At 43.1% G+C, this 26,637-nt stretch overlaps 1 protein-coding gene across 2 annotated transcripts in view; it reads left to right on the top strand.

The window, feature by feature from the left end:
* Positions 1-26,637, top strand: part of LOC124718907 (glycerol-3-phosphate dehydrogenase [NAD(+)], cytoplasmic) — a 113,943-nt gene that overhangs the window by 42,219 nt on the left and 45,087 nt on the right. For both annotated transcript variants that reach the window (XM_047244555.1, XM_047244556.1), the window contains exons 5-8: positions 5,179-5,291; positions 10,126-10,356; positions 12,882-12,988; positions 15,541-15,633. In XM_047244555.1, coding sequence (XP_047100511.1) covers positions 5,179-5,291; positions 10,126-10,356; positions 12,882-12,988; positions 15,541-15,633 — 544 coding nt within the window. The remainder of the gene's footprint in view (positions 1-5,178; positions 5,292-10,125; positions 10,357-12,881; positions 12,989-15,540; positions 15,634-26,637) is intronic.

Raw genomic sequence — 26,637 nt, 5'->3', positions numbered from 1 at the left:
AGGGAACCTCCCCATCGCAGTCCCCTCAGATTTAGTTATAAGTTGGCACAGAGGATAGGCCTTGAAAAACTGAACACAGGTCAATCGAGAAAAGAGGAAGAAGTTGTGTGAAACTATGAAAAAATAAGCAAAATATACAAACTGAGTAGTCCATGTGGAAGATAAGCCACATTAAGGATAGTGTGAGCTCAGAAGCGTTGTGGTCCCGTGGTTAGCGTGAGCAGCTGCAGAATGAGAGGTCCTTGGTTCAAGTCTTCCCTTGAGTGAAAAGTTTCGTTTCTTTATTTTTGCAAAGTTATGATCTGTCCATTTGTTCATTGACGTCTCTGTTCACTGTAATAAGTTTAGTGTCTGTGTTTTGCGACCGCACCGCAAAACGGTGCGATTAGTAGACGAAAGGACGTGCCTCTCCAATGGGAACCGAAAACATTTTATTGCAAGGTCATAGGCCAACCGATTCCTCCACAGGAAAATATTCATTGACCTTGTTATTGAAGTCGTGAGCTATATTTGCTGGATTCATATTGCCCACGGAATACATCTCACGTATTTAATGCACTCTCGTCCAAAGTAGCGAACAGTCAACTGCCAGCCATGGAGCCTCGTTAGCAGGAATACTCTTTCCGTGCGCTGTAGTCGACTGACGGCGTGTGTTTCAATGTTTGTTTAGGTGTAGCGTCCCCATACTACAGCGCAGTTACCTTGCATCGGGTGGACGGACAGATAATAATTGCTGAAAATAAAAAATTAAACTATTCACTCGAGGGAATACTTGAACCAAGGGCCTCTCGGTCCACAGCTGCTCGCACTAACCACGGGACCACAGCGCTTCTGAGGTCATAGTATAGTATCCTTTATCTTGCATATCTTGTGCATGGACTACTCAATTTGTATATTTTGCTTATTTTTTTCATAGTTCCACACAAATTCTTCTTGTTTTCTCGATCGATCTGTGTTCAGTTTTTCAAGGCCTATCCACTGTGCCAACTTATAACTAAATCTGAGGGGGGTGCGATGGGGAGGTTCCCTTGTCAGTACAATACCTTGGAGCTGTTGCTTTTAAAACAAATTGCATGGCGAAAATGTTGTCACAGAAATTTTGCCTTTTCTATTCATAAACATATTTTAGAGTATACTCGAAGAGATCAATGTGTAACTCGCAAGTTCAATATTCTTGTCAATTATGTGAACTGAAATATAGCCCAGTATGTATTGACTCACTATCTCCTTATATTAGACACTATATAATTGATATGGTTATAATAGAGGGAAACATTCCACGTAGGAAATATATATCTAAAAACAAAGATGATGTGACTTACCAAATGAAAGTGCTGGCAGGTCGACAGACACACAAACAAACACAAACATACACACAAAATTCAAGCTTTCGCAACAAACTGTTGCCTCATCAGGAAAGAGGGAAGGAGAGGGGAAGACGAAAGGAAGTGGGTTTTAAAGGAGAGGGTAAGGAGTCATTCCAATCCCGGGAGCGGAAAGACTTACCTTAGGGGGAAAAAGGACAGGTATACACTCGCACACACGCACATATCCATCCACACATACAGACACAAGCAGACATATTTAAATATGTCTGCTTGTGTCTGTATGTGTGGATGGATATGTGCGTGTGTGCGAGTGTATACCTGTCCTTTTTCCCCCTAAGGTAAGTCTTTCCGCTCCCGGGATTGGAATGACTCCTTACCCTCTCCTTTAAAACCCACTTCCTTTCGTCTTCCCCTCTCCTTCCCTCTTTCCTGATGAGGCAACAGTTTGTTGCGAAAGCTTGAATTTTGTGTGTATGTTTGTGTTTGTTTGTGTGTCTGTCGACCTGCCAGCACTTTCATTTGGTAAGTCACATCATCTTTGTTTTTAGATATACACTATATAATTGTCTTCATAGTCTCTATTGGAAATTAATTTGGCTCATCCTGTCAGGTAAGTGGCGTGTGATTTGCCCAGAATGTGGTGTAATGACTGTGCGCAGTGGTAAGAATTTCTGCATTGTGAAAGCATCTCGTACAGAAAATTAAATTGTTACTGTATTGTGGAAAATGTGAGGCCATAAAATAAGCACATAATTTCCTATTATCCTGCCGAGCAAAAGCAGAGAAAACAGATGGAAGTGAAGTTACAATATTCAATATCTAGGAAAATGTGGGGTGTGGTGTGACATTTTAAAAGTAGTCATCAACTCAGGGTTCCAGGCATTTACACACGATTACAGTTGTAGTTACAAGGGCCATTTTCAGAACACTGTGTCGAACATTAGTGTTGCACAAAACCTAGAAAAATTACCTCGTGCTACTAGGCACGGGGTATTTGCGAGGGTAGAAAGTTCTGCTGTAGATTTCCAACTGGTTCTCAATTTTTAGAGACTGTATTCTGTTATCTTAGCTCGGTGAAACGAACACATGTTCGAACCGTCTGCCTTCCACCTCCTGCAGGTACCTCGTGAAACTGGCCTCGCCGTGCAGTGGGAGGCGGTGAGAAGTCGATAGGGGTGCCCTCCTGGTGCACGGAGTTCTGCCACTTCTCATTTCGTGCCGTAGGTACACTCGGGTCTCCTGCACACACTTCAGGTTCTACCGGATCTTCCTGTGTCATTGGCATTGTCGTTGGTGCCGTGATGCACCGTTATACCAAGTGGAAGGCGCGTCGATCTTAGAGCATGAGATATGGTAACCTTAAGTCATTGACAACACACAGCGGTTATGGTAGCACCTGATTCCAGAATAGCTGCAGTAGTTAGGATCTACGAACTACCCCCTCTTGACCAGGTCCCCAAAACTTAACTCGTAACGAGATCCCTTCGAAGCAAATTGTCATAACGAACGTCTATAAAGGCTTCGTACAACGATTAGAAATGTTACAGTTTATGGAATAATAACAGATACGACCAAACTGTCTTGTTTCTTCTGTTTTATTTAACATAACCTTGTTCACAGTTTTATTTCTCATTCACACTCTACTGTGGAGTATATGCGAGTGCCTGAACCATAACTCCCGAGTTCCATCGAAACCCTTTGATGAACAGTTTTGGTTGCTCGACAGCAACGTTTCATATATTGGAGCCCGCTCTCCGCAATATAATTAAAAAAACGGTCTCAATACTGCGTCCCTCGTGGGATGCGTATAGATTTATCCCGGAATTGACCGCCCTGTAGGTGTACTCAATTTAATGACCACACTTCGCTATCCGCGATTTCGTGTAACTAAATGTCCTTTTGTTACTCAGATTGTATACCGTAATTATTTAAAACTCGCCCCGATATTTTTTCACTACGCACAATTATCACTTCTTTACTTTTTTATTTCTAAGAGTAAATGGAAAAAAATGAATCCGTATCATCGGCTTCGTCGATATAAAGCAAAACACCTCAGTATGCCCAATTTTACCTCTTCTTATAGGATCGACTACCTTACTCATTAATTTACTACATATTATTTCCAATAACACTAAACAGGTATCGCTGTTATATTTTAATTGTATTGAAAAGCATGTTATTATTTCCGACCAAATCGTAACAAATCGCGCAACATGCGTTTTTAACGATAGCTTTACACTCACCCAGCCTTTATTCAGGCAATATTATATATAAATATACAGACAGGACCGAAAGACCGATCTCTCTCCTGTAACCAATAGAGGCAAATATGCTATTCAAGTTCCGTTACATCTATCTTGACTCGTATTGTTAAAAGGTGTAACAACCAATCAGCGCACGTGCCGGGTCCTTTCTGGCTGCCGTGTCGTAACTGTCATTCCAACACTCTCTCGAACGTGTGTTAATAATTTCCGCATGTCGAGTGGCACACTTTGTGAAAATTAATTGTCAATTTACTGTCGCCAATTTACTCCCTTTAGTGTTTCTAATTCTACTTACGGAATTCATAATTTGCCTTCTGCAAGAGATAATTTAACTTACGCACCTGCAGATAAAGGCGGCGAGTGTTCTATTCGGAGAAATTGCATACTGTCACAAACGGCGTGACGTACTGCCCGTCCTGAGAGATGCCGGAAAGAGATTTGAGACTCGACCCGGGATGCCGAACGGCCGGTTACCGTAGACGGCCACTACTTTCGCGTCGTTGGCCAAACACCGTCTGTGTAGTGTCAACAAATTTTTGCTTATTGGTGGCCTCAGCTTCAGATTAACCAAGCAGTATAATAATGCTTCGTGTACTGAGGGGTGTGTCGAGTTGGTGGAATACACTACATCTACATCTACATCTACACCTACATCTACATCCGTACTCCGTAAGCCACCTGATGGTGTGTGGCGGAGGGTAACTTGAGTACCTCTATCGGTTCTCCCTTCTATTCCAATCTCGTATTGTTCGTGGAAAGGAAGATTGTCGGTATGCATCTGTGTGGGCTCTAATCTCTCTGATTTTATCCTCACAGTCTCTTCGCGATATATACGTAGGAGGGAGCAATATACTGCTTGACTCCTCAATGAAGGTATGTTCTTGAAACTTCAACAAAAGCCTGTACCGAGCTACTGAGCGTCTCTCCTGCGGAGTCTTCCACTGGAGTTTGTCTATCATCTCCGTAACGCTTTCGCGATTACTAAATGATCCTGTAACGAAGCGCGTAGCTCTCCGTTGGATCTTCTCTATCTCTTCTATCGACCCTATCTGGTACGGATCCCACACTGCTGAGCAGTATTCAAGCAGTGGGCGAACAAGTGTACTGTAACCTACTTCCTTTGTTTTCAGATTGCATTTCCTTAGGATTCTTCCAATGAATCTGTCTGGCATATGCTTTACAGACGATCAACTTTATATGATCATTCCATTTTAAATCACTCCTAATGTGTACTCCCAGATAATTTATGGAATTAACTGCTTCCAGTTGCTGACCTGCTGTATGGTAGCTAAATGATAAGGGATCTTTCTTTCTATGTATTCGCAGCACATTACACTTGTCTACATTGAGATTCAATTGTGATTCCCTGCACCATGTGTCAATTCACTGCAGATCCTCCTGCATTTCAGTACATTACACTGCCTCACAAAATAGCGAAGCATTCAGAAGTCAAGGTTGCGTGTCGACGTAATTTGGTACACGCACACTGCATTGACACTTTTCTTCACGTGGAGAAAGAGGAGGATTGCTATCGTCCACCTAATGTTTGCCATCAGCGGAGTAACTCTGTCGTCTTTTTCTTGCAGGTTGCAGAGACAAGCGCGTGGCTCCACTCTTGAGAGACCTGATTCAGACAGAGAATTTCAGAGTTGTCGTCGTGGACGACGTGAACGCTGTCGAGGCCTGCGGAGCCCTCAAGGTAAGCTCAAATCGTGGTGAGAAATCGTAACTGCCTCACGAACACTACGTGCACAAGATTCTGACGACTACACTGCAGTGTTCCTGCTGTCAATGTTTGTGAAGGTGTGGAGAATTTAACTATAATTGAATTTTACTCAAAATTGACGAATTTATTGCAATGGATTTAAAATTATCTTCAAGCAGAAAATGAAACTTTAGCTGTATTTACCTTTAATCATTGCTCTCTATTGTAGGCACTCCATTATTTTCAGAAAAGTACAGGATTTTTTTGTAACAATTTTGTGTAACAATTTTTTTTTTTTTTAAGTTAAATATTCTGTCAGTTATTCTTTTGTTTATTTACATCCTTTTGAACATGTAACGTTTTAACTGACTTTTCCATTCTGCTCATGTAGCCACAACTCCACACACTGGTAGTTACAGTATGTCTACCCAGTGAAATACAACTCAGTGCCAGCCGTGCTCGAACTGCATTTCGTCAACATATCCCAGCAAAACTCTCAGCACGTAGTAAAAATTGAAATATGTTACGTACAAAAAAATACAAACATTTAATGTGGTGTGTAAATTTGTGGCAGGAAATGAATTTTGAGTAGAAGGTGGGTGTGTGTGTGGGGTGGGGGGGGGGGGGGGCAAGAGAGGGGTCACTGATGTGAGGAGGGGGATAGATTTAACTTCTGGGACGGACCTACGGACTTCGTCAGTGCTCGGAAGCTACGCTGGGCTTCTGGGATGGTATCAGTGTGACAGGGCTTTTTTTGTGTTGTGACGACCCGTCCCAGATGGCTCCCTGTTCGTCGAATCGATTCGGAAAAGTATCCCTCTCCGTAACTAAAACCTAGTCCTGCATCCTTTTCCCTAAGTGTTCCTAAACCACAGAACACCCCGAGCATCCTAACTGTAAAAATACCCTTTTCTGCATCCCACCCTCCTTTCACTGTGACCTTCGACAACCTGAAACTGGAAAAACAAATCTCCATTGCCAAGTATCCCTGAACCATCATACCTCCCGAGGAGATCACGAAAGTAAAATTAGAGAGATTTGAGCGTGCACGGACGCTTTCCGGTAGTCATTCTTCCCGGGAACCATTCGCGAGTGGAACAGGAAAGAGAGGTAATGACAGTGGCACGTAAAGTGCCCTCCGCCACACACCGTTGGGTGGCTTGTGGAGTATAAATGTAGATGTAGATGTCTCTGCACATGAAACTGCTACTGTGCTGTCGTCCCAACTGCCTAGACTGTCTCTCCCAAATTGAAAACATTGCCTTCAAACACCTGGAAGAGCACTCCAGACACAGGCACCACCTCCATAAATTATCCACAGTGTCGAGATCCTGCTGTCACCTACGACTGCCACCTGTCGAAACCTGTCTTTTCCCCACCCTGCCCCCTCCCGAGTTGATCATTCGTAGCACCCGAACCCTGCCTAGCTGAACTTCATCTGTCACATACCCCTAAATTCTCTCCCAGCATACCATTAAACCCAGAATGTAAACAAACCCAGAATGCTGTTGTCAATCTATCCACCAAAAATCTTAAGTCTACAGAAATCAAACAATGGAAAATCCGGGATGGAATGTTAACAATATTATGAAAAGGAAAGTTGCCACTCACCATATAGCGGAGATGCTGAGTCACAGATTGACACAACAAAAAGACTGTCACAAATAAAGCTTTCAGCCTGTAAGGCCTTTGTCAAAAAAGACAACACAGAGAGAGAGAGAGAGAGAGAGAGAGAGAGAGAGAGAGAGAGAGAGAGAGTGTGTGTGTGTGTGTGTGTGTGTGTGTGTGTGTGTGTGTGTGTGTGTGTGTGTGTGTGTGTGTGTGTGTGTGTGTGTGTGTGTTTTTTGTCATTTTTTTTTGACAAATGCCATACGGGCTGAAAGCTTTATTTGTGACAGTCTTTTTGTTGTGTCTATCTGCGACTCAGCATCTCCGTATAAGGTGAGTGGCAGCTTTCCTTTCCATAATATTGTTAATTCTACAGAAATTTCAGTCTGTCCAAAGGCCTCACCTCCAGTCCCACACTTGTGTTCTTCCAGCTGGACTCGTCAAAGACCTATTCTCCTTCTCCTGATCTCTACAGTGAAAAAAACTTCATGCTGTCAATCCCTCCACCCAAAGCCAACCTAATCCCGACACTGAACCTTGCCTCTCCCAGTTCATATCATCATCCAACCATCATCCTCCCCTGCTCCCACGTATGACCCTTGTGGTCGCCTTCCAACTTCACCCCACCATCCTTCCCCAGATCTGTTTCCAAGAAAACAAACCTCCCAACAATCGAAAGCACAGCCATTCCCGACATCAAAACAAAAACAAACATTGACCTAATCAGCCTCCCTGCAGAGAATAGCTCCACCGGTGATTTGATGAATCACAGTGACTGCCTCACAGAAAATTTGAGTGTGCTCCACCTATGACCTTTGTCGTAGTGACGGCATCCCGGAAGTCCAGTGTAACCTCCAATTTCTACTGAAATTTTTACGCCCATCCCAGAATGTTCTCCCCCCCCCCCCTCCCCCCCTCATGAGTCAATCTCCTTCCGCATCCCAATGACCTCTCCACATGCATCTTCTATGTGCTTCCCAAAATATACAAACCTGTGAAGCCTGGACTCTCTGTTGTAGCTAGTTACTGTGTTCCCACACATCAAAAAGAGTATTGCATTGCCCCAGTTCCCAGAACTCCTGAAGATAGACGTTGACTGTGGATATTAATCACAGACACAGTCCCTTTGACTGTTCAGAGATGTCACTAAACCCACCCAAAGATGTAAACAACCGTGCATGAGCAGCGCCTATTATACGGAGGGGGTCCGACAGTCGATCAGTTCCAGTCATTCCACCAGGAAGGAGGTACACGACTCGTATTGTCTGTAGTTCAGTCGTGCCTAGACGGTCAACACCGCGATTCGATCGCGTCCGTAGTGTTGCTTTGTGCCAGGAAGGGCACCCGACAAGGGAAGTGTCCAGGCATCTCGGGGTGAACCAAAGTGATGTTGTTCGGACCCGGAGGAGATACAGAGAGACACGAACTGATGATGACGTGCCTCACTCCGGCCGCCCGAGGGGTACTACTGCAGTGGGTGACCTCTACCTATGGGTTATGGCTTGGAGAAACCCTGACAGCAACGCCACCATGTTCAATAATGCTTTTCTTGCAGCAATATGACGTCATGGCAAGACTAAACTGTGCGCGATAGGCTGCATGATGCACAATTCCACTCCCAATGTCCCTGGCGAGATCCATTTTTGTAACCCTGACACCATGCAGCGCAGTACAGATGTGCCCAACAACTTGCCGAATGGACCGCTCAGGATTAGCATCGCATTCTCTTCACCGACGAGTGTCGCATATGCCTGCAACCAGACAGTCATTGGAGAGGTGTTAGGAGGCAACCCGGTCAGGCTGAATGCCTTAGACACACTGTCCAGTGTGTGCAGCAAGGTGGAGGATCCCTGCTGTTTTGGGTTCTAACAGTTATGCAGAAATTTTTGAAACACTACAGGGATGGCATTATGCGAGGCCGACATAGCCGGCCGGGGTGGCCGAGCAGTTCTAGGCGCTACAGTCTGGAACCGCGCGACCGCTACGGTTGCAGGTTCGAATCCTGCCTCAGGCATGGATGTGTGTGATGTCCTCTGATGACCTCAGAAGTTAAGTCCCATAGTGCTCAGAACCATTTTTGAGGCCAACGTACACTGCTGGTGATCACGGAAGGCTCCGTAACGGCTGTATGATATGTGATACTGGAACTGTATCGGCAGCATGTTGGTGAGGCATTTGTCTTTACTGATGACAGTTCGCACCCGCATCGTGCACATCTTGTGAATGACTTCCTTCAGGATAACGACATCGCTTGACTAGAGTGGCCAGCATGTTCTCCAGACATGAACCCTGTCAAACGTGCCTGGGACAGATTGGAAAGCACTGTTTATGGATGATGTGACCCACCAACCACTCTGAGGGATCTATGCCGAATCGCCGTTGAGGAGTGGGACAAGCTGGACCAACAGTGCCTTGATGAACTTGTGGACAGTATGCCATAATGAATACAGGCATGCATCAATGCAAGAGGACGTGCTACTGGGTATTGAGGTACCGGTGTGTACAGCGCTCTGGATTGTCACCTCTGAAGGTCTCACGGTATGGTGGTACAACATGCAATGTGTGGTTTTCATGAGCAATGAAAAGGATGGAAATGTTTATGTTGATCTCTATTCCAGTTTTCTGTACAGGTTCCGGAAGTCTCGGAATGGAGGTGATGCAAAACTTTTTTTTTTATGTGTGTAGAAAATTTGCTAATAGTTGATACTTATTTATTTTTACATGGCCAGGTGATACACTTAACTGTTGGTTACATAATGTCCATTCCATAAGTAAATCTATAATGATTTTGTCTGAATTTTGCATATAAAAATGATAAATTTAATATGTTGATACCACAACATGATGTAAAATGGAGAGACCAATACGCAATAAAACAAACTCACATACTTTAAACAAATTTCAACACACAGTTTTACATAATGTTGCTGTTGCTTCCTAATTATGATTTATCTGTATATTGTCTTACGGCATCATATCAAATTTTAGTTTCTGGCAATTTTTACACCTCTCGTATGTTTAAATCATTTTTGTACGTATCTTTCAGTGTCATTACTGTAGGAAATTATTGCTACACTGAGTTTGGTTGCGTGTGTTTACACTTTCCTTGTCCTTCCTCACTCGAGAGTATCTGTCTTTATTTGTGGCCAAAATGAGAGTGCTAGAGTGTTTTCCCCTGATCTGTACTGCTTCTGAAATGCGACGTTTCTTTTCCCTACAGAACATCATTGCAGTTGGCGTGGGGTTTGTGGATGGGCTGGGTTACGGCGACAACACCAAAGCGGCCGTCATCAGGCTGGGACTCATGGAGATGATAAAGTTTGTCGACGTTTTCTTCCCCGGTTCCCGGCTGTCCACCTTCTTCGAAAGCTGCGGTGTGGCTGACCTCATCACGACCTGTTTCGGCGGCAGGAACAGGCGCGTCGGTGAAGCATTTATCAAGACTGGAAAGGTAAGCGGCATGCTGTGGCTGTGTTTGTTTAATCCTTTGGAGTGCTTAGCATCAGACCAGTAAGATCAATAAACAGGGCACTGCAGTAGTGGGGTATAAGAATTTTGAAAATTATGTAACTGTTGTTGGTTAATATTTAGAATGTAAACATATCAAAGCAATTTGCTGGTTGGGAGTGGGGCTGAGTAACTGATATACGCCAATACTTTCTAGACTGCATACGAGGAATTGCGGTCGTTCTGGTGTTGCACTCGTGTGAGTTACTAATGTGGCGGATAAGAGTGTCTTGCTCGAATAGTTGATCTCCAGTTGTGTTCTGGACTCATACTACTACAAGTATTGGTGACGCAAATGTTTTGGCGATGCGACTGTTTGGAAAGTGTACCACAGTGTAATGCAGTGAATGTGGTTGGTATTCTGGCAAGGCACTTTGGAACTGTGAACTTCTATCGTATCTTCCTTCGTCGTCGGCGTTGTCGTTGTTGCTGTGAGGCACCATTATACAAAGAGGAAAGGCGCGTCGATCTTAGAGCATGAGATATGGTAACCTTAAGCCATTGACAACACACAACGGTCACGGTAGCACCTGATTCCAGAATAGCTGCAGTAGTTAGGATCTACGAACTACCCCCTCTTGTCCAGGTCCCCAAAACTTAACTCGTAACGAGATACCTTCGAAGCAAATTGTCATAACAATCGTCTATAAAGGCTTTGTACAACGATAAGAAATGTTACAGTTTCTGGAATAATAACAGGTACGACCAAACTGTCTTGTTTCTTCTGTTTTATTTAACATAACTTTGTTCACAGTTTTATTTCGCAGTCACCACTCATTCAACTAAACCCTTTGATGAACAGTTTTGGTTGCTTGACACCAACAGTCAATGGTAATGATACAGTTTTTCTCCTTTTCATAAATTGAAGACCGCTCTCCACGATATTAAAAAAAAAAAAAAAAAAAAAAAAAACACACACACACACACACACACACACACACACACACACACAGTCTCAATACTGCGTCCCTCATGAGATGCGTATAGATTTATCCCGGAATTGACTGCCCTGTAGGTGTACTCAATTTAATGACCACACTTCGCTATCCACGATTTTGTGTAACTAAATGTCCATTTGTTAGTCTGATTGTATACTGTAGTTATTTAAATCTCGCCCCTATATTTTTTCACTACGCGCAATTAGCACTTCTTTACTTGTTCATTTCTAAGAGTAAATGGAAAAAAAGTGACGCCGTATCATCGGCTTCGTCGATATAAAGCAAAACACCTTAATATGCCCAATTTTACCTCTTCTTATAGGATCGGCTACCTCACTCATTAATTTACTACATATTATTTCCAATAACACTAAACAGGTATTGCCGTTATATTTTAATTGTATTCAAAAGCATGTTGTTATTATTATTATTATTATTATTATTATTATTATTATTATTATGACTGACCAAATCGTAACAAATCGCATGGCGTGCATTTTTAACAATAGCCTTACACTCGCCCAGCCTTTATTCAGGCAATATTATATATAAATATACAGACAGGAGTGGAATGACGATCTCTCTACCGTAAACAATAGAGGCAAATACGCTATTAAAGTTCCGTTACATCTATCTTGACTTGTAATGTTACAAACTAGTGTGTGGGGTCCCCACTGTTCGCCATTTTTCTTTATCAAAATATATTTAATTTCGATCTTTTTTTCGTACTGATATTGGTGTAAGAGTTTTGAGTGCCAAACTTAGGTGTAAGCCATTGTTTGTCCTTGTACTTGTCAGTTTGTCACATCGTCTTTTCAGTTTTTGGAAACTGACATCAGGAATTGTATATGACTATCATTAATATTTATTCTTTGGTAAGATTTATCTAACTGGTTTACTGACACATACATACAGACTGCACAATCTTGTGCAGTCATTAACAACTGCTAACTTTTATTAAATGAACACAAGAGATTCAGTATTGTTAACAGATAGTGAGATCACGCGAATATTCTTTAAAACTCAATCAGTCACTTGCACTTGGGTTCAGTCAGGCAAATTTTGTTGCCGTGTTGCACCACTGAAAATGAAAACTTGACTACTGTCAACTTCTGACGGTAAAGACTTGTGGGGTCCAGGAGAGCAGCTGGGCTGACTGCTTTATAAAGTCAGTGCTGGGGCTTTGTACACTTGCCTTCAAATAATATCAGCTTGTTCGTTCGAGAACTATCGAGCAGCTGGTGAGAATAGACTAGTCACATATACCCTGTAGGTTGCTTGACAATGACTAAAAAGTTGAGATTGGCTAATAACAAATAAATATGAAAATTGTATAGCCCATAACAGACAATGTTATCATTTGACAAATGGATTTTTTTGAAGGGGGGGGGGAGAGAGAGAGAGAGAGAGAGAGAGAGAGAGAGAGAGAGAGAGAGAGAGAGAGAGAGAATGTATGTGTGTGTATTTTACACTCTTTGACAATGTTGTTGTGTGTGTCAAATAATTGCAGCTGTATCGATGAATGTTTCAGTCGATTGAAGAGCTGGAGAAAGAGCTACTGAATGGACAGAAACTACAGGGACCCATCACAGCGGCAGAGGTGAACTTCATGCTCAAGAGCAAAGGCATGGAGGCGAGGTAGGTTCCAGTCTGGAACAGTCAATAGATTAACAGTCCAAATGAATACCTTCAGTTACAATGTGACTTTTTTTAAACGTTACCTCTTCACTATTATGGATCCTACAGATGTATTTTCAGGTGTTCCTTTTCTTACAGTTTCAATACGCATTTTTGAATGCTTTCTTGGCTTTGGTGTTAATAAAATTGATGCAGTTGTATGTGTAAAGAACGTTTAGAGAGCAATAGATTATTGTTACGGGTAGAACCATTTCCTTACAGTAAAGCAGCCCAAACTTGGGTGAGAAATACGTAAAATTGTGCATTATAGTATGGTGACATTCTCGAAGGGAAAAAAATTCTCGAACGGCTATCTGCAGGATAGTTTTTGAGCTTTTATCTCGATATGTGCTGTTTGGATTACCTAAACATTTTGTCGTCATTTCTGAAACGCAAAAGACATTGTCGACAGGAATGTACAAAATGACTGTCGTTAAAGGTACACTTTCTGACACTCGGCTGTCAGTGCGTAAAAATGGACTCGACAGTTCTGTCTGACGTGAGAAAGTGTACCTTCGGTGTCACACTGACGACACCTTAAAAGATCAGATCTTGAGCAGTGCTAAAACATAATTTCTTTTAATGGTGCGACACTATAAGCCTTTACATTTGGCACTAGATTGTCAATATGACAGCTTCTCCCTCAGCTAACTGCTCAGTTGTCTTCACAGGTGGAACAGGTACTATTAGTCATCTCTCCGAGCAGAAATCTCCATTTCTCGGAATCGGACCTGCCGCTCGTGCTGCGAAAAAAGCTCCTTTTTAGTGACAAAATATACAGGGATCAAAATGAATGTTGTTTATTGTTTTATTGTCATTACTGGATGTAACAGGAAAGAAAACGGATTTTGTTCTGCCAGGTACGGTCATAAGAAAGCAAAAATAAAGAAGGTGAATAAATTTCCACTCGATAAACACAAACAAAAAAACCAAATTGAAACCTTGCAAAAGATTCCACTGCGAACACTTTAGTGGCTTCTCACTGTCACCTTGCGTAACCCATTCTTTATAAACCAATAGGCCCTCCTCATAATTCGGATTGTTGTCAGGCATACTCCTCGTAAAGTTGTTCAGATAAGCCCGTGATAAGCCTCCACAGTGGCTCCTTTGAGCCCTGTGAGGTCTCTGCCGGAACAGGAGGATCACGAGCTGCTCCTTTTGGCACGGCATGCGCGCTTCGTATGTATTCGCCACTGGCTGCCCGTCACGATACTTCCCGACCTCAGCTCTCTCCCAAAGGAGGTTACCCCAGCTTCAGTATACCGCTCGCGGTTTGTCGAACTTCATTCGAAGTTCATTAATACGATCTTCATTTATACAGATGGCTCTATGACCAATGACGGGGTCTGGTGTTCTTTTATTGTCAGGGCACACAGTTTCAAATACCGGCTCCGTGGCCATTGTTCGGTCTTCACAGCCGAGCTATTTGCCCTCTACCAGGCTGTTCTTTACATCCGCCGCCACTGACATTCTGCTTATGTCATCTGCTCCGATTCCCTGAGCGCCATCCAGAGCCTCAGTGATCCGTATGCAGTTCACCCTTTCGTGAACCTGATCCGACGCTCTCTTCACCAGCTGGTGGACGACGGTTCTCCGGTTACCTTTATGTGGGTTCCTGGCCGTGTTGGTATCCCTGGGAACGAAGCTGCAGATGCCGCGGCCAAGGCTGCGGTCCTCCAGCTTCGGACAGCTTCTCGTTTTGTGCCTTCATCTGATTTTAGCAGGGTCATTTGTCAGTGCATTTTATAGCTGTGGTGTGCCGATCGGTCTACACTTACTGAAAACGAGCTTCGGGCCTCGAAACCTCTCCCCGCGGCTCGGACGACCTCTTCGCGCCCTTCTCGGTGGGAGGAGGTAGTCTTGGCCCGGTTACGGATCAGACACTGCCGGTTCAGCCACCGCCACCTGCTGATGGCTGCACTGGCGCCGTTCTGCCCGTGTGGGCAATTGCTGACGGTACGCCACATGTCCGAATTTTAATACACTGTGCATTGATCTTGGCCTGCCGTGTACTCTGGATACCATTTTAGCGGATGACCCAGGAGCAGCTGCCCGCATTCTTCGTTTCATCCACTTGACAAACCTGTCTGACATTTGATTATGCTGTCTTCTTTTAATCCCTGTTAATGTGCCTTTTATAGTGTTGTCCTTTTTAGTTGCTGTTTTAACATTTTACCTTGCAGTGCATTCGTAATTTAGTCTGGGCGCTAAAGAACACTGTAGTTGTGTGCCCTAAAACCACAAAAAAAAAAAAGATCTGAACTGGTACTTCCTTACCCAATTACCAAATCATTTATGCGTGAAATATGCAAGGTAGCACCCAATTTTAAGCGTGTGTTATTCCAGTTGTTATCTGGAGAGGTGAGCTTCACGGCAGTTATCAGAGAAGTACTCGTACTACAGTCGGGTAATGCGTGGTGATATTGCTCCGGTTATGTAGTTGTAACTTTGAAGCTGTAAATTTCGGTGAGAGGTCTTGTCACAAAAGTGAATGTTCCTTCTCTCATTTTCAGATTCCCTCTGATGACAGCCGTGCATAAAATCTGCACCGGCCAGATGAAGGCTGCGGACCTGCTAGAGAATGTCCGGAATCACCCGGAACACATGTAAGTTCCTCGCTCACTCGCTTCCCTCGCTGGTGGTGGGCGACGGGCGGGCTCTTTCTCTGCCACTGGTCACCACCCTCTTCCTTTATTTTCCCACACGGGTGACAGTTAACCCCTCGCACTGTGTACGCTTGATGGCAGGTGTCAATAATTTGCAAAATTTGTACCTTTGCTGGCCCTCGCACATTTGTGATGTGTAAATGTAATCACTCTCTGTACTTCTTGTTTGTGAGTGTCACACGTGGTAGTGGAAGACATTTGAGGCAGGGAAAGATAGGTTTCTGCTTACCCTAAAGATGACATTTTAAGTTGCAGAGAGACACAGTTGAGACAATTATTCTTAATTTTGCTTGTCTGCAACTTAACGTGTCATCTGTATGGTAAGCAGAAATCTATCTTTTCCTACACCGTTGGCTTTCCGAGCTGGAGTTTCCGTCGCTCGAGATACTGTAGTGAGAGTTATCGGTGACAGAAGTTTTGAAAGGTGGCACGAAGATCCGCACGTAGTACTGAAAGTGTGAAGGTTAATATGTAACGGGAGGATTGGAAAATGGAACGGACACAATCCTCTCATTATTGACCTCTGATCTGAGTCTTACGAAGTGCAACAACTCGACCTGAAGATGTTAACGTGGAAGAGAAATTTGTGCACCGCATAAAAGAAACGAGAAAGCCCGATGAAAGCAGCTGAAGGGTGACTTTGTTGCCAAATTGTAATCTTCTGTTTCATAGCTGCATACATTTTGCTCTCCAGACTTGTTTTCATTACAAGCGTACATCGAATGCACAGTGAGTCCGTCATTACGAATGACAGCAATGTGTACCATTATAATGCAGGTGGCTGTGGCGACGGCTGCAGATATTGCTACATCTGTACACATTGCAGAAGAGCCTTGATAAATTTGTAAGACTTGGAGATATGCCTTCCATTGACATTTGAGGCATGGCTGGGCAGAATTGTCAGAGAGAGCAAGAAAAAAGCATGTGTGTCATAAGTTAACACAAACATTTGGCCCCTGACATATATTCATTGTTGTTGTTATGGTCTTCAGTCCAGAGACTGGTTTGAGGCAGCTCTCAAATTCATTACACGTGTCAAATTCAACACTATTTGTGTCAATACCTGTGATCATTTTTGGTAAGACATTATGAAAGATAAACACTTGTGAAACTGAAGTAACTGCAAGAGGGAAAGACACACAATCGTAAATCCGCCTGAGAAAAAGGACGTTACAAATTTACTGTTGCAGATATGTGTTTGAAACAACTGTTCTAGAGAAGAGTACATTTTGAAATATTGGTACATTACTGAGAATCGTGTCAAACCTGTCAGAATTTTACTAGGCTGACACGAGTGTTATGCAAAGCTGAGACGTAAGCTAAAGAAAAGGATTCGGAGCCAATGGAAATGGCAGATACTGTGTGTGTTTGGGGCCATTGTTAATTCTGAGAAGGCTTTTGAGATGGAGATGTAGTACGAGTTTAGTCATCTGGTTTTGCTAGAAATGTAATAGAAACAGAACAGTAATAACGCTATCTTTAGTAAAATATTACATTGGTGATAAATGAATGTATCTGCCACTTACACGTGGTGTGTAATGCCTGTTTGTCATTATTTGTATATTTTCACTTTTTCAACAGTGAGAAATCCAGGGCAGAAGAATAAGAACACAGATAGGATAGACTGCTACTGACCACATAGAGGAGGCACTGCACCACAGACAGGCACAGTGAAAAAGAATGCTGTAAACACTCAGCTTTTGGACAAAGCCCCTTGCCAGACGTGCAAAACTTACATTCGTTCACATGAACACAACTCTCCCACACATGTGGCCAGGCACTGTGACTGTGGGAGTTTTTTCTACGTCCGATGAAGAGCTTAGTTTGAAAGCTGAATGTTTCTGTTATTATTTTTATTGCACCTGCCTGAACTCCTCTTGTCTATTGATATATTCTAATAAACAGTCATCTTTGCAATTGTAGCACATTCCAAGCAGGTCCCGCACCAAGCAGGTCCCGCACCAAGCAAATGATCTGGCAAAGTGAAAAGTAATAAGCAGAGTATTTCATAAAACGAAGATAGCTGTTACTCTATTCTTTTTATTTTTGATCATCTGTGAAGCCCATTACTATAAATTGGATTGTTCCTGTCTTTATACTTTTTCTTCGTTGGAATCTTTGCTCACGGTGTTTGTGTCTTGGAGCCCTTTGGGAGTTTCAAAGTTCCTCCATTATAAATTCTTATTCCTTGTGCTCTAATATTTCTACCATACCCTGGACATCTTGTGTACTCGTAATGTGTTAATTTCTCCTCACGTATTCTATCAGTGTGTTCAAAGACGATAGCTGTTCTTTTCAACAGTTTGGCATCCTCCCCATTTGAGTCTACAGCAGTTGGTTCTCATTCCTTTTATGTGAACTGTTGTCTCCTCCCCCTCCCCTCCCCCATCTTCCCCCTCCCCCATCTTCCCCCTCCCCCATCTTCCCCCTCCCCCATCTTCCCCCTCCCCCATCTTCCCCCTCCCCCATCTTCCCCCTCCCCCATCTTCCCCCTCCCCCATCTTCCCCCTCCCCCATCGTCACTCCAGTTTTTTATCACCTAAGGATTCGTCAAATGTTGCAGCATAGAGATTTGTCACTCACTTCTACTGATATCTATGGGGCTCTGTATTCTGCAGTATTCATTCTGAAGGCGACTCCAGTGTACTGTCAAAACTGAAGACTAAAAGTTGTGATCTGGATAAATTAAAGAAATAAGAATGATTTCTCTACTTACAGCAGTCTCTGAAACAACAATCGTGTCACATTTTACAATTTATTAGACGTCCACACAAAGGAGAGAGAATAGTTTATATTGCAATTTAGGGAAGCTGCACCCCCCCTCACACAATTATCCTTTTTGAATCGTTTAGTTGAAGTTGCAATATACATTACTTAATACTTGTTTTGGGAGTTATTGACTGCCATCATCGTCTCAGTTCCATTCACACTGTGTGTGAGGGGAAATAAAGATTGCGTTTGCATTGTAACAGTGGAAAAAATGTGGACGGTACCAGACTTCTGCCACACCACAGCGAGGGAAGAGAGACTAAATGCTACGACTATTAGACAGTGCTCTCGTAGAGGCAGCAACTTAATCTCTGCCAAGTAGTGTAGTGTATCGTAGTGTAGATGACAGAACTGTATTGTAGTTCTTTGTACTGTGTAGCATTGTGCCAAGAATCTGTGTTCTTACAAAACTGCAGTTAAAAAAACCAAAGAGAATGACTGTTATGCATCTTGTGAACTGATACTTGCTTATTTTTCTTTTTTTGAATTGTTACCATTTTAATGTAGTTTTTAGTTGTGCACGAGTGCCCGTAGAACAGAAATACTGACAACGAGTTGATGCTCGGAAAATGTTTGTAATTCCTACTATTGTAATTTTGTGTTTTATATGTATTTGGGAATATGACTGTAATTTGTACCTGAATTATTTTTGTACAAAGTTATTGTATACTTTTACATGTTGGAAATTGACCCGGTATTTCGGGAACCGGTTCTAAAAGAAATTGCAGAGCCCGTAAGTATTTGTACGACAATAAGGCAGGGTTAAATGTCGAGTGTGTCTCTTGAAAGACGGTAATTGGGGTTTTCTTCTTCTGTTTCATTTTCTGGCAACAAGGGTACCCCCGCAAGTTTGTCGCTGTGTGAAAAATAAAAAAAGAGCAGTTGAAGAAACTTTGTAAAACTGGGTAATTTTCTTTTCTGCACGGGGCGATTCTAGACTGGCATTCGTAAAAGCTCTGTTTGTAAAGGTGCAGGCTGCCTCCAAAAAATTGTCAGTAGTCTTACCTACCACAAAAATACAAATCTGTCTGAATGATGTTGTAGATTCTGTGAACTTGTGTTACCCTTAACATTGGTGTCACCCTTGCAAAGTTGTATCCTCTCTCTTTTCAGGCAAGAACTTTGCAATACAGGACTGTAACCATCTTTTAAATGGTGTAAGAAATTATTTTTTGAAAGTTGTTGTGAATTGGCAGCTAAATTTACTTTGTACAGTGATTCTTCTTGTGTACTGAAAGGAATAAAAATAAAATAATTTTAGTTAAATAACTTTTTTATATGTTTTAATACAAACTGTTCACTCGAGACTAATGATGTGGTGGTGTGCTCTTTATCTTATTTCTTCTGCATCTTTGTGCTTTGCTTGAAGTAAACCAATTGTGGTGAAGGTTTCTTTAAACTGTAGCTGGTTTATAACTGTAATTTACGAGGTGTACAGTATTTTGACCTTAGAGAATACACAAATATAACATTCTAGGAAAGTTCCTGTTAGAATAGAAATACTTGTGAAGTGAAGATCACTCGCCGAAAGGCAGAGGCGTCGATTCGTTAAGGAGCACCGGTGAAAGAAAGAAAACTTGCTAGCTTCGGAGTGATCATTTTTTTTTGAGCTAAGGTAAAAGACAGGCAAGTACGTGTACACTTTGTGTGTGGGGGGGGGGGGGGGGTATTCCGTCTCATAGCTTCCCCTTCTTCTGTCCTGTCACCCCCTCCCAGTTCCCGTTCCCGAGTCACCTACAGTGTGGCTCTGAAACCCGTACTTCGTGCACCTACTACTGCTCCCTCCCACATCCCCAGCTGGTGAGCCAGCTGCTTCCTGGCACCTGCTCTCCCTGCCCCCCCCCCCCCCCCCCCACCGGCCCCCCACCCTGCTCTGCCTTCCTCACTCGACACTATGCTTATGATGATGATCTAGTCCACCTTTCGAAATGCTGTGCCGGCACGCTTCGCACGGCAAGCGGCAGGGTTTGAGGGCACAGTTTGTGTGTGTTTGTTTCGCTCTAGCTCAAAAAAAGGATCACTCCGAAAGCTAGCAAGTTTTGTTTCTTTTTGTGTTCCTTTTGCTGACTCGGTGCCCCTGCCTTTCGGTGAGTGGTCTCCTGTACTCCTAAAGGATTCGTGAAAAGTCGTGTTATTTAGTTGAGCAGTGTGTGAAGATCAAAATGTTGGAAACGTACTCTAGTGCAGCACAAAATTTAGAACCCAGAAGGAGAGAACGGATTCTCGAGACGAATATGTCTTGTAGATTTCTGTCACAGATTGGAAAATATTGTTTCTGGTAAGAGTAAATCTTGTTCGGACCATTTATATTATTGAATAAATAGCCTACGAGCTTAGATCTGATAAGTCATTGACGCTTCAAGTTTTCTGCTGGAGAAATGATTTGTAAAATTTGTGTTATTGCATTAAGATTTGAGTGGTCAGTGTGAGGTTAGTAATCTCCTACAAACAGTTGTATAGTGCCTCGAGTGAAGCCGCAGGAAGTTGCCGAGTTGATGTCCCTCGTAATTGTGGCAAAGAAACACTAGAGGTAGGTCTTTCCAGAACTGTATTTGGAAAATTTGAAGCGTATTTCGAGAGAAATCTCGCACTATTAAGAGACTGTGCACACTACTACAGCCTAAAGCTAAAACGATATGTTTGGTTCTTTCTTTAATTTGTTTTTTTATTTTTTTCTCTCCATTGTTACTGGAAGTTGAAGTACAAGCAACAAAGATTAGTACAGACACAATTCTTCTGCACCACGATAATGCACCTACTCCCACGTCGGGGGGAAAAGTGGCAAACTTGCACGGTATAGAATTCAGAATAGTACTCTGCCTTCACCATTCCCCATATCCGGCTCGTGTGACTTCTTCTCCCCCTTCTTCTTCCTAATATCAAAAAATTGCACAGAATAAAATTTTTTATCAAATGAAGAGGTTGTATTTGCTGTAAACAAGTGTTATACGCACTTAGAATTATTACAAAAAAACTCTCTGAGAGACAAGATTTGAACAGCTCAGGATGTGCTGGAAGACTAGATACCTTGTAAAAAAAATTGACCAGTTCTTTAGTACTGTTGTATATTCTGTGCCAGTCATATGTTTATACATAAACGATATGCTGGATAATGTCGGAACCTGCATGAGGCTGTCTCTGCAGATCGAGCTCTTCTGTATAGAAAACTTGCAATACCGGGAAACTGTAATGAAATGCATGATTGTCAGTCAGCGCGCGGACTGTCAGTTGTCCTTCGACGTGAACGGATGTCGTGTTCGGACACAGATAGGAGGCAGATCCAGTAATGGTCGGATTACGCTATCGGCAATAAGTCAGTAGCGACAGTCGTCTTTTTCTTCTTGTACAGTTCCCACCCTCGAAAGGCTCTGTGCAGGACACACCTGTGGTCCAGTTGTCTCTTCCCTTGTGTATACTTTCGTTCTCTCCTCTTAGTCTTCCAGCTTCATCTCGTGCGACCGCATCTCGTCCTTTCCCTTCTCGTGCCCCTACCGTATTAATTCTTTTTCCTCTGCCTTCTCTTGTTGTCTGCCTAACACTTTCAATTCTCATCTTTTTCGGTTTTGTAACACTTGTCCAGCTCTTCAGAAACACCGTATCACTTGCTTTCGTACTTTACAGTTTCCCCCTTGCCTTTGTAACCCAGGTTTCTGCAGCATATGACGGGGATTGGTAAATCGTATATCTGAGATATTGACTTCTTAGTTTTCTGGGGTCTTGTTGTTCCATATTGCTCCTCTCGTAAAGCTGTCAGCTTGCCTCATCTGTTCACTTGCCGGATGGCAATTTCTTCCCTCCTTGGATATTTGAAACATTTCAGTTTTCAGCAGTTGCCCGCCTCATTGTCACATGTACTGTACTATAAGTCTAACCAAACAGTGGAAGGTCCAGGATGGAATAAAAACAATGTTACAAAAAGGATAAATTGCTACTCACCGTAGAGAGGATACGTCAAATCGCGGAAGTACACGACGAAAGTGTAGTTCGTCCATAAAGGAGGCCTCGTGTTCGAGATCCCGGCCGGATCAGACCGAAGGGAGACGTCGACAGTGTCCTGCTAGATCTGTTAGTGGTAGCTTCGGTCATCACGTGACTGTTACGGAAACCCTCTCATGAAATTGAATGGGTATCAGGAGGAGGAAGGTATTCTTTTTCTGAAACACTAAAGAGAAAGTTTGGAGAACTGACCTTGGTGACACACTGCAGAACAGTCACTCTGCCACGGACAGCATCTCGTGTGAGAACCGCGGAGTCGAGACGAGTGTAGCTGGGGATCGTGTGGAGGCGTGTAGGCGGTCTGTTGCCCTCACTCCATTTGTGAGTGGAACGGGAAAGGAAACTGCAGGTAGCGGTATGACGTATTCTCCGGTGTGCACCGTACGGTGGGTTGTGGAGTACGGGTGCAGATGTAGATAGGAGTGAACCCCATATATGTTCTTTGTGTAAAGGGGAGAAAAACATCGCAGGTTTTCGGTGTTTGCAGAATGTTAGCTTCTATTTGTTTTCCGGTGTACTTCTTACGGGTGAAAGATTACACTCAGTACAATACCTTGGAGCTGTTGCGTGTAAAACAAATTGCATTGCGAAAATGTTGTCACAGAAATTTTTGCCTTTTCTATTCGTAAACATATTTTAGAGTATACTCGAAGAGATTAATGTGTAACTCGCAATTTCAATATTCTTGTCAAATTTGTGAGTTTACTGAAAAAATTCTGAAAGTGTACATTCTACTGTGACTCTGGCAGTGTATTCTTTGTTCTGTGAGTGTTTCTCACGTGACAGCCTTAAATGTAAGCTCGTACAAGTCTTACCCGCGAGATCGTAGTGGCGTAGGGTGCGATACTTCTGCAAACGCGGATAGAACGGAACACTTACGATATTTGTTTTGCTTCTGCATTACTTTCTGGAATGTAGTCTGTGATGACTGTAGCCCAACATTTTGATTCGGTTAGAAGATAAGTTTGGTTGCAAATTGGCAAAGCCGACAAATGTAATGTCGTGAGAATAACAATACTTCTTGTTACCTACATAAGTAATCTGCTGAGCACTTTATGGGGTATAGTGGAGGTTATCTTATACCACTACTACTTATTCCCTTTCCTCTTCCACCCACAAATAGAGTGAAGGGGAGACTACTGTCTGTAAGCCTCGGTATGACCCCCGATTTCTCTGACTGTATCTCTGTGGTCCTCGTGCGATATGTACATCGGCAACAGTAGTATTCGTTCTACAGTCGGCCTCTAATGCCGGTTCCCTAAATTTCCGCAATAGTGCCTTGGGGAAGGAGGGTAGTCTTCCCTCTGGGGATTCCCTTCCGAATTCACGAAGTATCACAGTAACACTCGTGTGCCGATCAGAATTGTCAGTAGCAAATCTAGCAGCACGCCAGTGAATTTGCTTCTATGTCTTCCTTTACTTCAACTTGATGGGGAGCCCAAATACTAGAGCAGTATTCGGGACTGGGTGCACTAGTGTTTTGTGCGCTGTCTCCTTTACAGATGAGCTAACTTTCCCAAAACTCTCCCAATAGAACAGTCGAGCATTTGCCTTCCCTACTACCGACACGACGTACTTGTACCGATTCACGTCGCTTTGCGATATTACACCTAGATATTTAATTGATGTGGCTATTGAGCAGCGCACTACTAATGCTGTATTCAGATATTATAGGTTTGTTTTCCCTACTGTTCTGCATCAACTTAAATTTTTCTACATTTAGGGCAAGCTGCCATTTGTCACACCAATTACAAATTTTATCCAAGACCTCTCGTATCTTCCTACAGTAACTGGACAATAGCATCTTCCCTAGCACCATTATCAAACGGTTGTAAATTGCTGCTCACCTCATCCGTCAGATCGTGTACGTATGCAGAGAAGAGGAGCTGTCAGATTGCACCCCCCCATCCTCCCCCCTTCCGAGCTTTCATGACAATATGCTCATCATCTCTGACGAACACTCGCCACCGAGGATGACGTACCGGGTTCTCAAATGAAATTTTTTTTTTTTTTTTTTTTTTCCCCCCTCTAGTGTTTGATCTCAACATAAAATCCTTCAATGATGATCAGTTTCAGTCAGTAACCACCATCTTCACATGGTGTAGAACAGATCTGAAAATGGTCATTACTGACTGAAACCGGTCATCGTCAAAGGACTTTGTATTGTGGTCAAAAACTGGAATTAAAAAAATTACAGCACCAGGATCACTGTTTCTATTCGCGATTATGTCGTAGCTGGCTTCTCTTACCCGAGAAGTCTTAGAGCGACTCGTATATCTAGGTACCTAATGTGTGCACTCAGACCTTAGTCTGCAGTGGGGCACTGTGTCAAATTTACAGCATGATCAAAAAGTCAGTATAAATTTGAAAACTTAATAAGCCATGGAATAATGTAGATAGAGAGGTAAAAATTGACACACATCCTTGGAATGACCTGGGGTTTTATTAGAACCGAAAACAAAACAAAGTTCACAAAATGTCAGGCAGATGGTGCTGGACAGCAAAACGTCAGTGACTGTGCATGACAGTCGTGTATAAAAGGAGCTGTAATGAGAGAGAGAATCAGATGCGCCAGCAGTTGCAGCATGTTGATGTTACCTAAAAAGGCGCTTTTAGTGAAGCTGTATTATCAGAATGGGGAATGTGCTAGTTCAGCGTTACGATCCTATCGCCATAGGATGGGGATTCAAACGGGTAAAGGTCCGTTGACAAATGCAGCTGTGGCGAGAATGATTTCGAAGTTCGAAGCACCGGCATTCCAAACACTACTGTTTGGTTGGCACTGAGGCGTACCGTTCGATGCTATCCGTACAAAATCCATTGGCATCATGAGCTGTTACCTGGCGATTTAGTGAAGCTGAGGGCATTTGTGGTGTGGGCGTTTAAAAAGATGGCACAAGATGACGATTGGTTGAGTAACGTGTTGTGGACCGACGAAGCTCATTTCACACTCCAAGGTCTGTCAACACCCACAACTGCAGAATTTGGGCTACCGAAAATCCTAGAACTGTCGTGGAAACTCCACTGCACGATGATAAAGTCACGGTATGGGTTGGATTTACCACATCTACCGTTATCGGGCCTGTTTTCTTCGAGGAAATGCGTGATTCTGGTTTTGTAACTGCTACTGTGACGGGTCAGAGGTACGCCGATGTGTTACAGAATCGCATCATCCCCAGCCTGGCTGATAAACACCTTCTGGAACGTACGATGTTTATGCAGGATGACGCTCCACCCCATATTGCTAGATGCGTGAGAGATCTCTTGCACGCGTCGTTTGGTGACGATCGTGTGCTCAGCCGCCACTTTTGTCACGCTCGGCTTCCCGGGTCCCCAGACCTCAGTCCGTGCGATTATTGGCTTTGGGGTTAGCTGAAGCCACAAGTGTATCGTGATCGACCGACATCTCTAGGGATGCTGAAAGACAACATCCGACGCCAATGCCTCACCATAACTCCGGACATGCTTTATAGTGCTGTTCACAACATTATTCCTCGACTACAGCTATTATTCAGGAATGATGGTGGACACATTGAGCATTTCTGGTAAAGAACATCATCTTTGCTTTGTCTTACACTGTTATGCTAATTATTGCTATTCTGATCAGATGAAGCGCCATCTGTCTGACATTATTTGAACTTTTGTATTTTTTTGGTTCTAATGAAACCCCATGTCATTCGAAGCATGTGTGCCAATTTGTACCTCTCTATCTACATTATTCCATGTTTATTCAGTTTTCAAATTTATACTGACCTTTTGATCACCTGGTATATTTTATGTATCTTGTGGATTTCAGAGAGTGATTTGTGTCTGCCACTGTTTTGTATCAAAGCAGATGGACAGCATAGTAGGGTCAATAGTTCTGATACAACAAGGAGAAGTGCAAAACATAGTACCAGAACGAGCAGCGCGGCTGTGTAGTGGGCTGTGGATACAGCTGGCAGCGATAGGTGTGTTCCGTGGCCCTGGTGCTCGCAATAGCAGACGTGGTAATCGTTGCCAATGCTGAATACTGTTGTAATGGAATGGCGTGCAGGGCAGACACAGACTGGGCAGTGGGTACAGTTACTCACGTACCTACTGGTTTGAGAGGAGTTTGGTTCTACCTGTGGGCAATACGGGTGATCTCGTTATTTAAGGAAATCGTAATAAAATACAGTGTAGCTGAGACTGTGATCC

The sequence above is a fragment of the Schistocerca piceifrons genome, chromosome 10 (genome assembly GCF_021461385.2).
Source record: "Schistocerca piceifrons isolate TAMUIC-IGC-003096 chromosome 10, iqSchPice1.1, whole genome shotgun sequence".
Taxonomy (NCBI): Eukaryota; Metazoa; Arthropoda; class Insecta; order Orthoptera; family Acrididae; genus Schistocerca; species Schistocerca piceifrons.
This window is presented reverse-complemented; position numbering and strand designations above follow the sequence as displayed.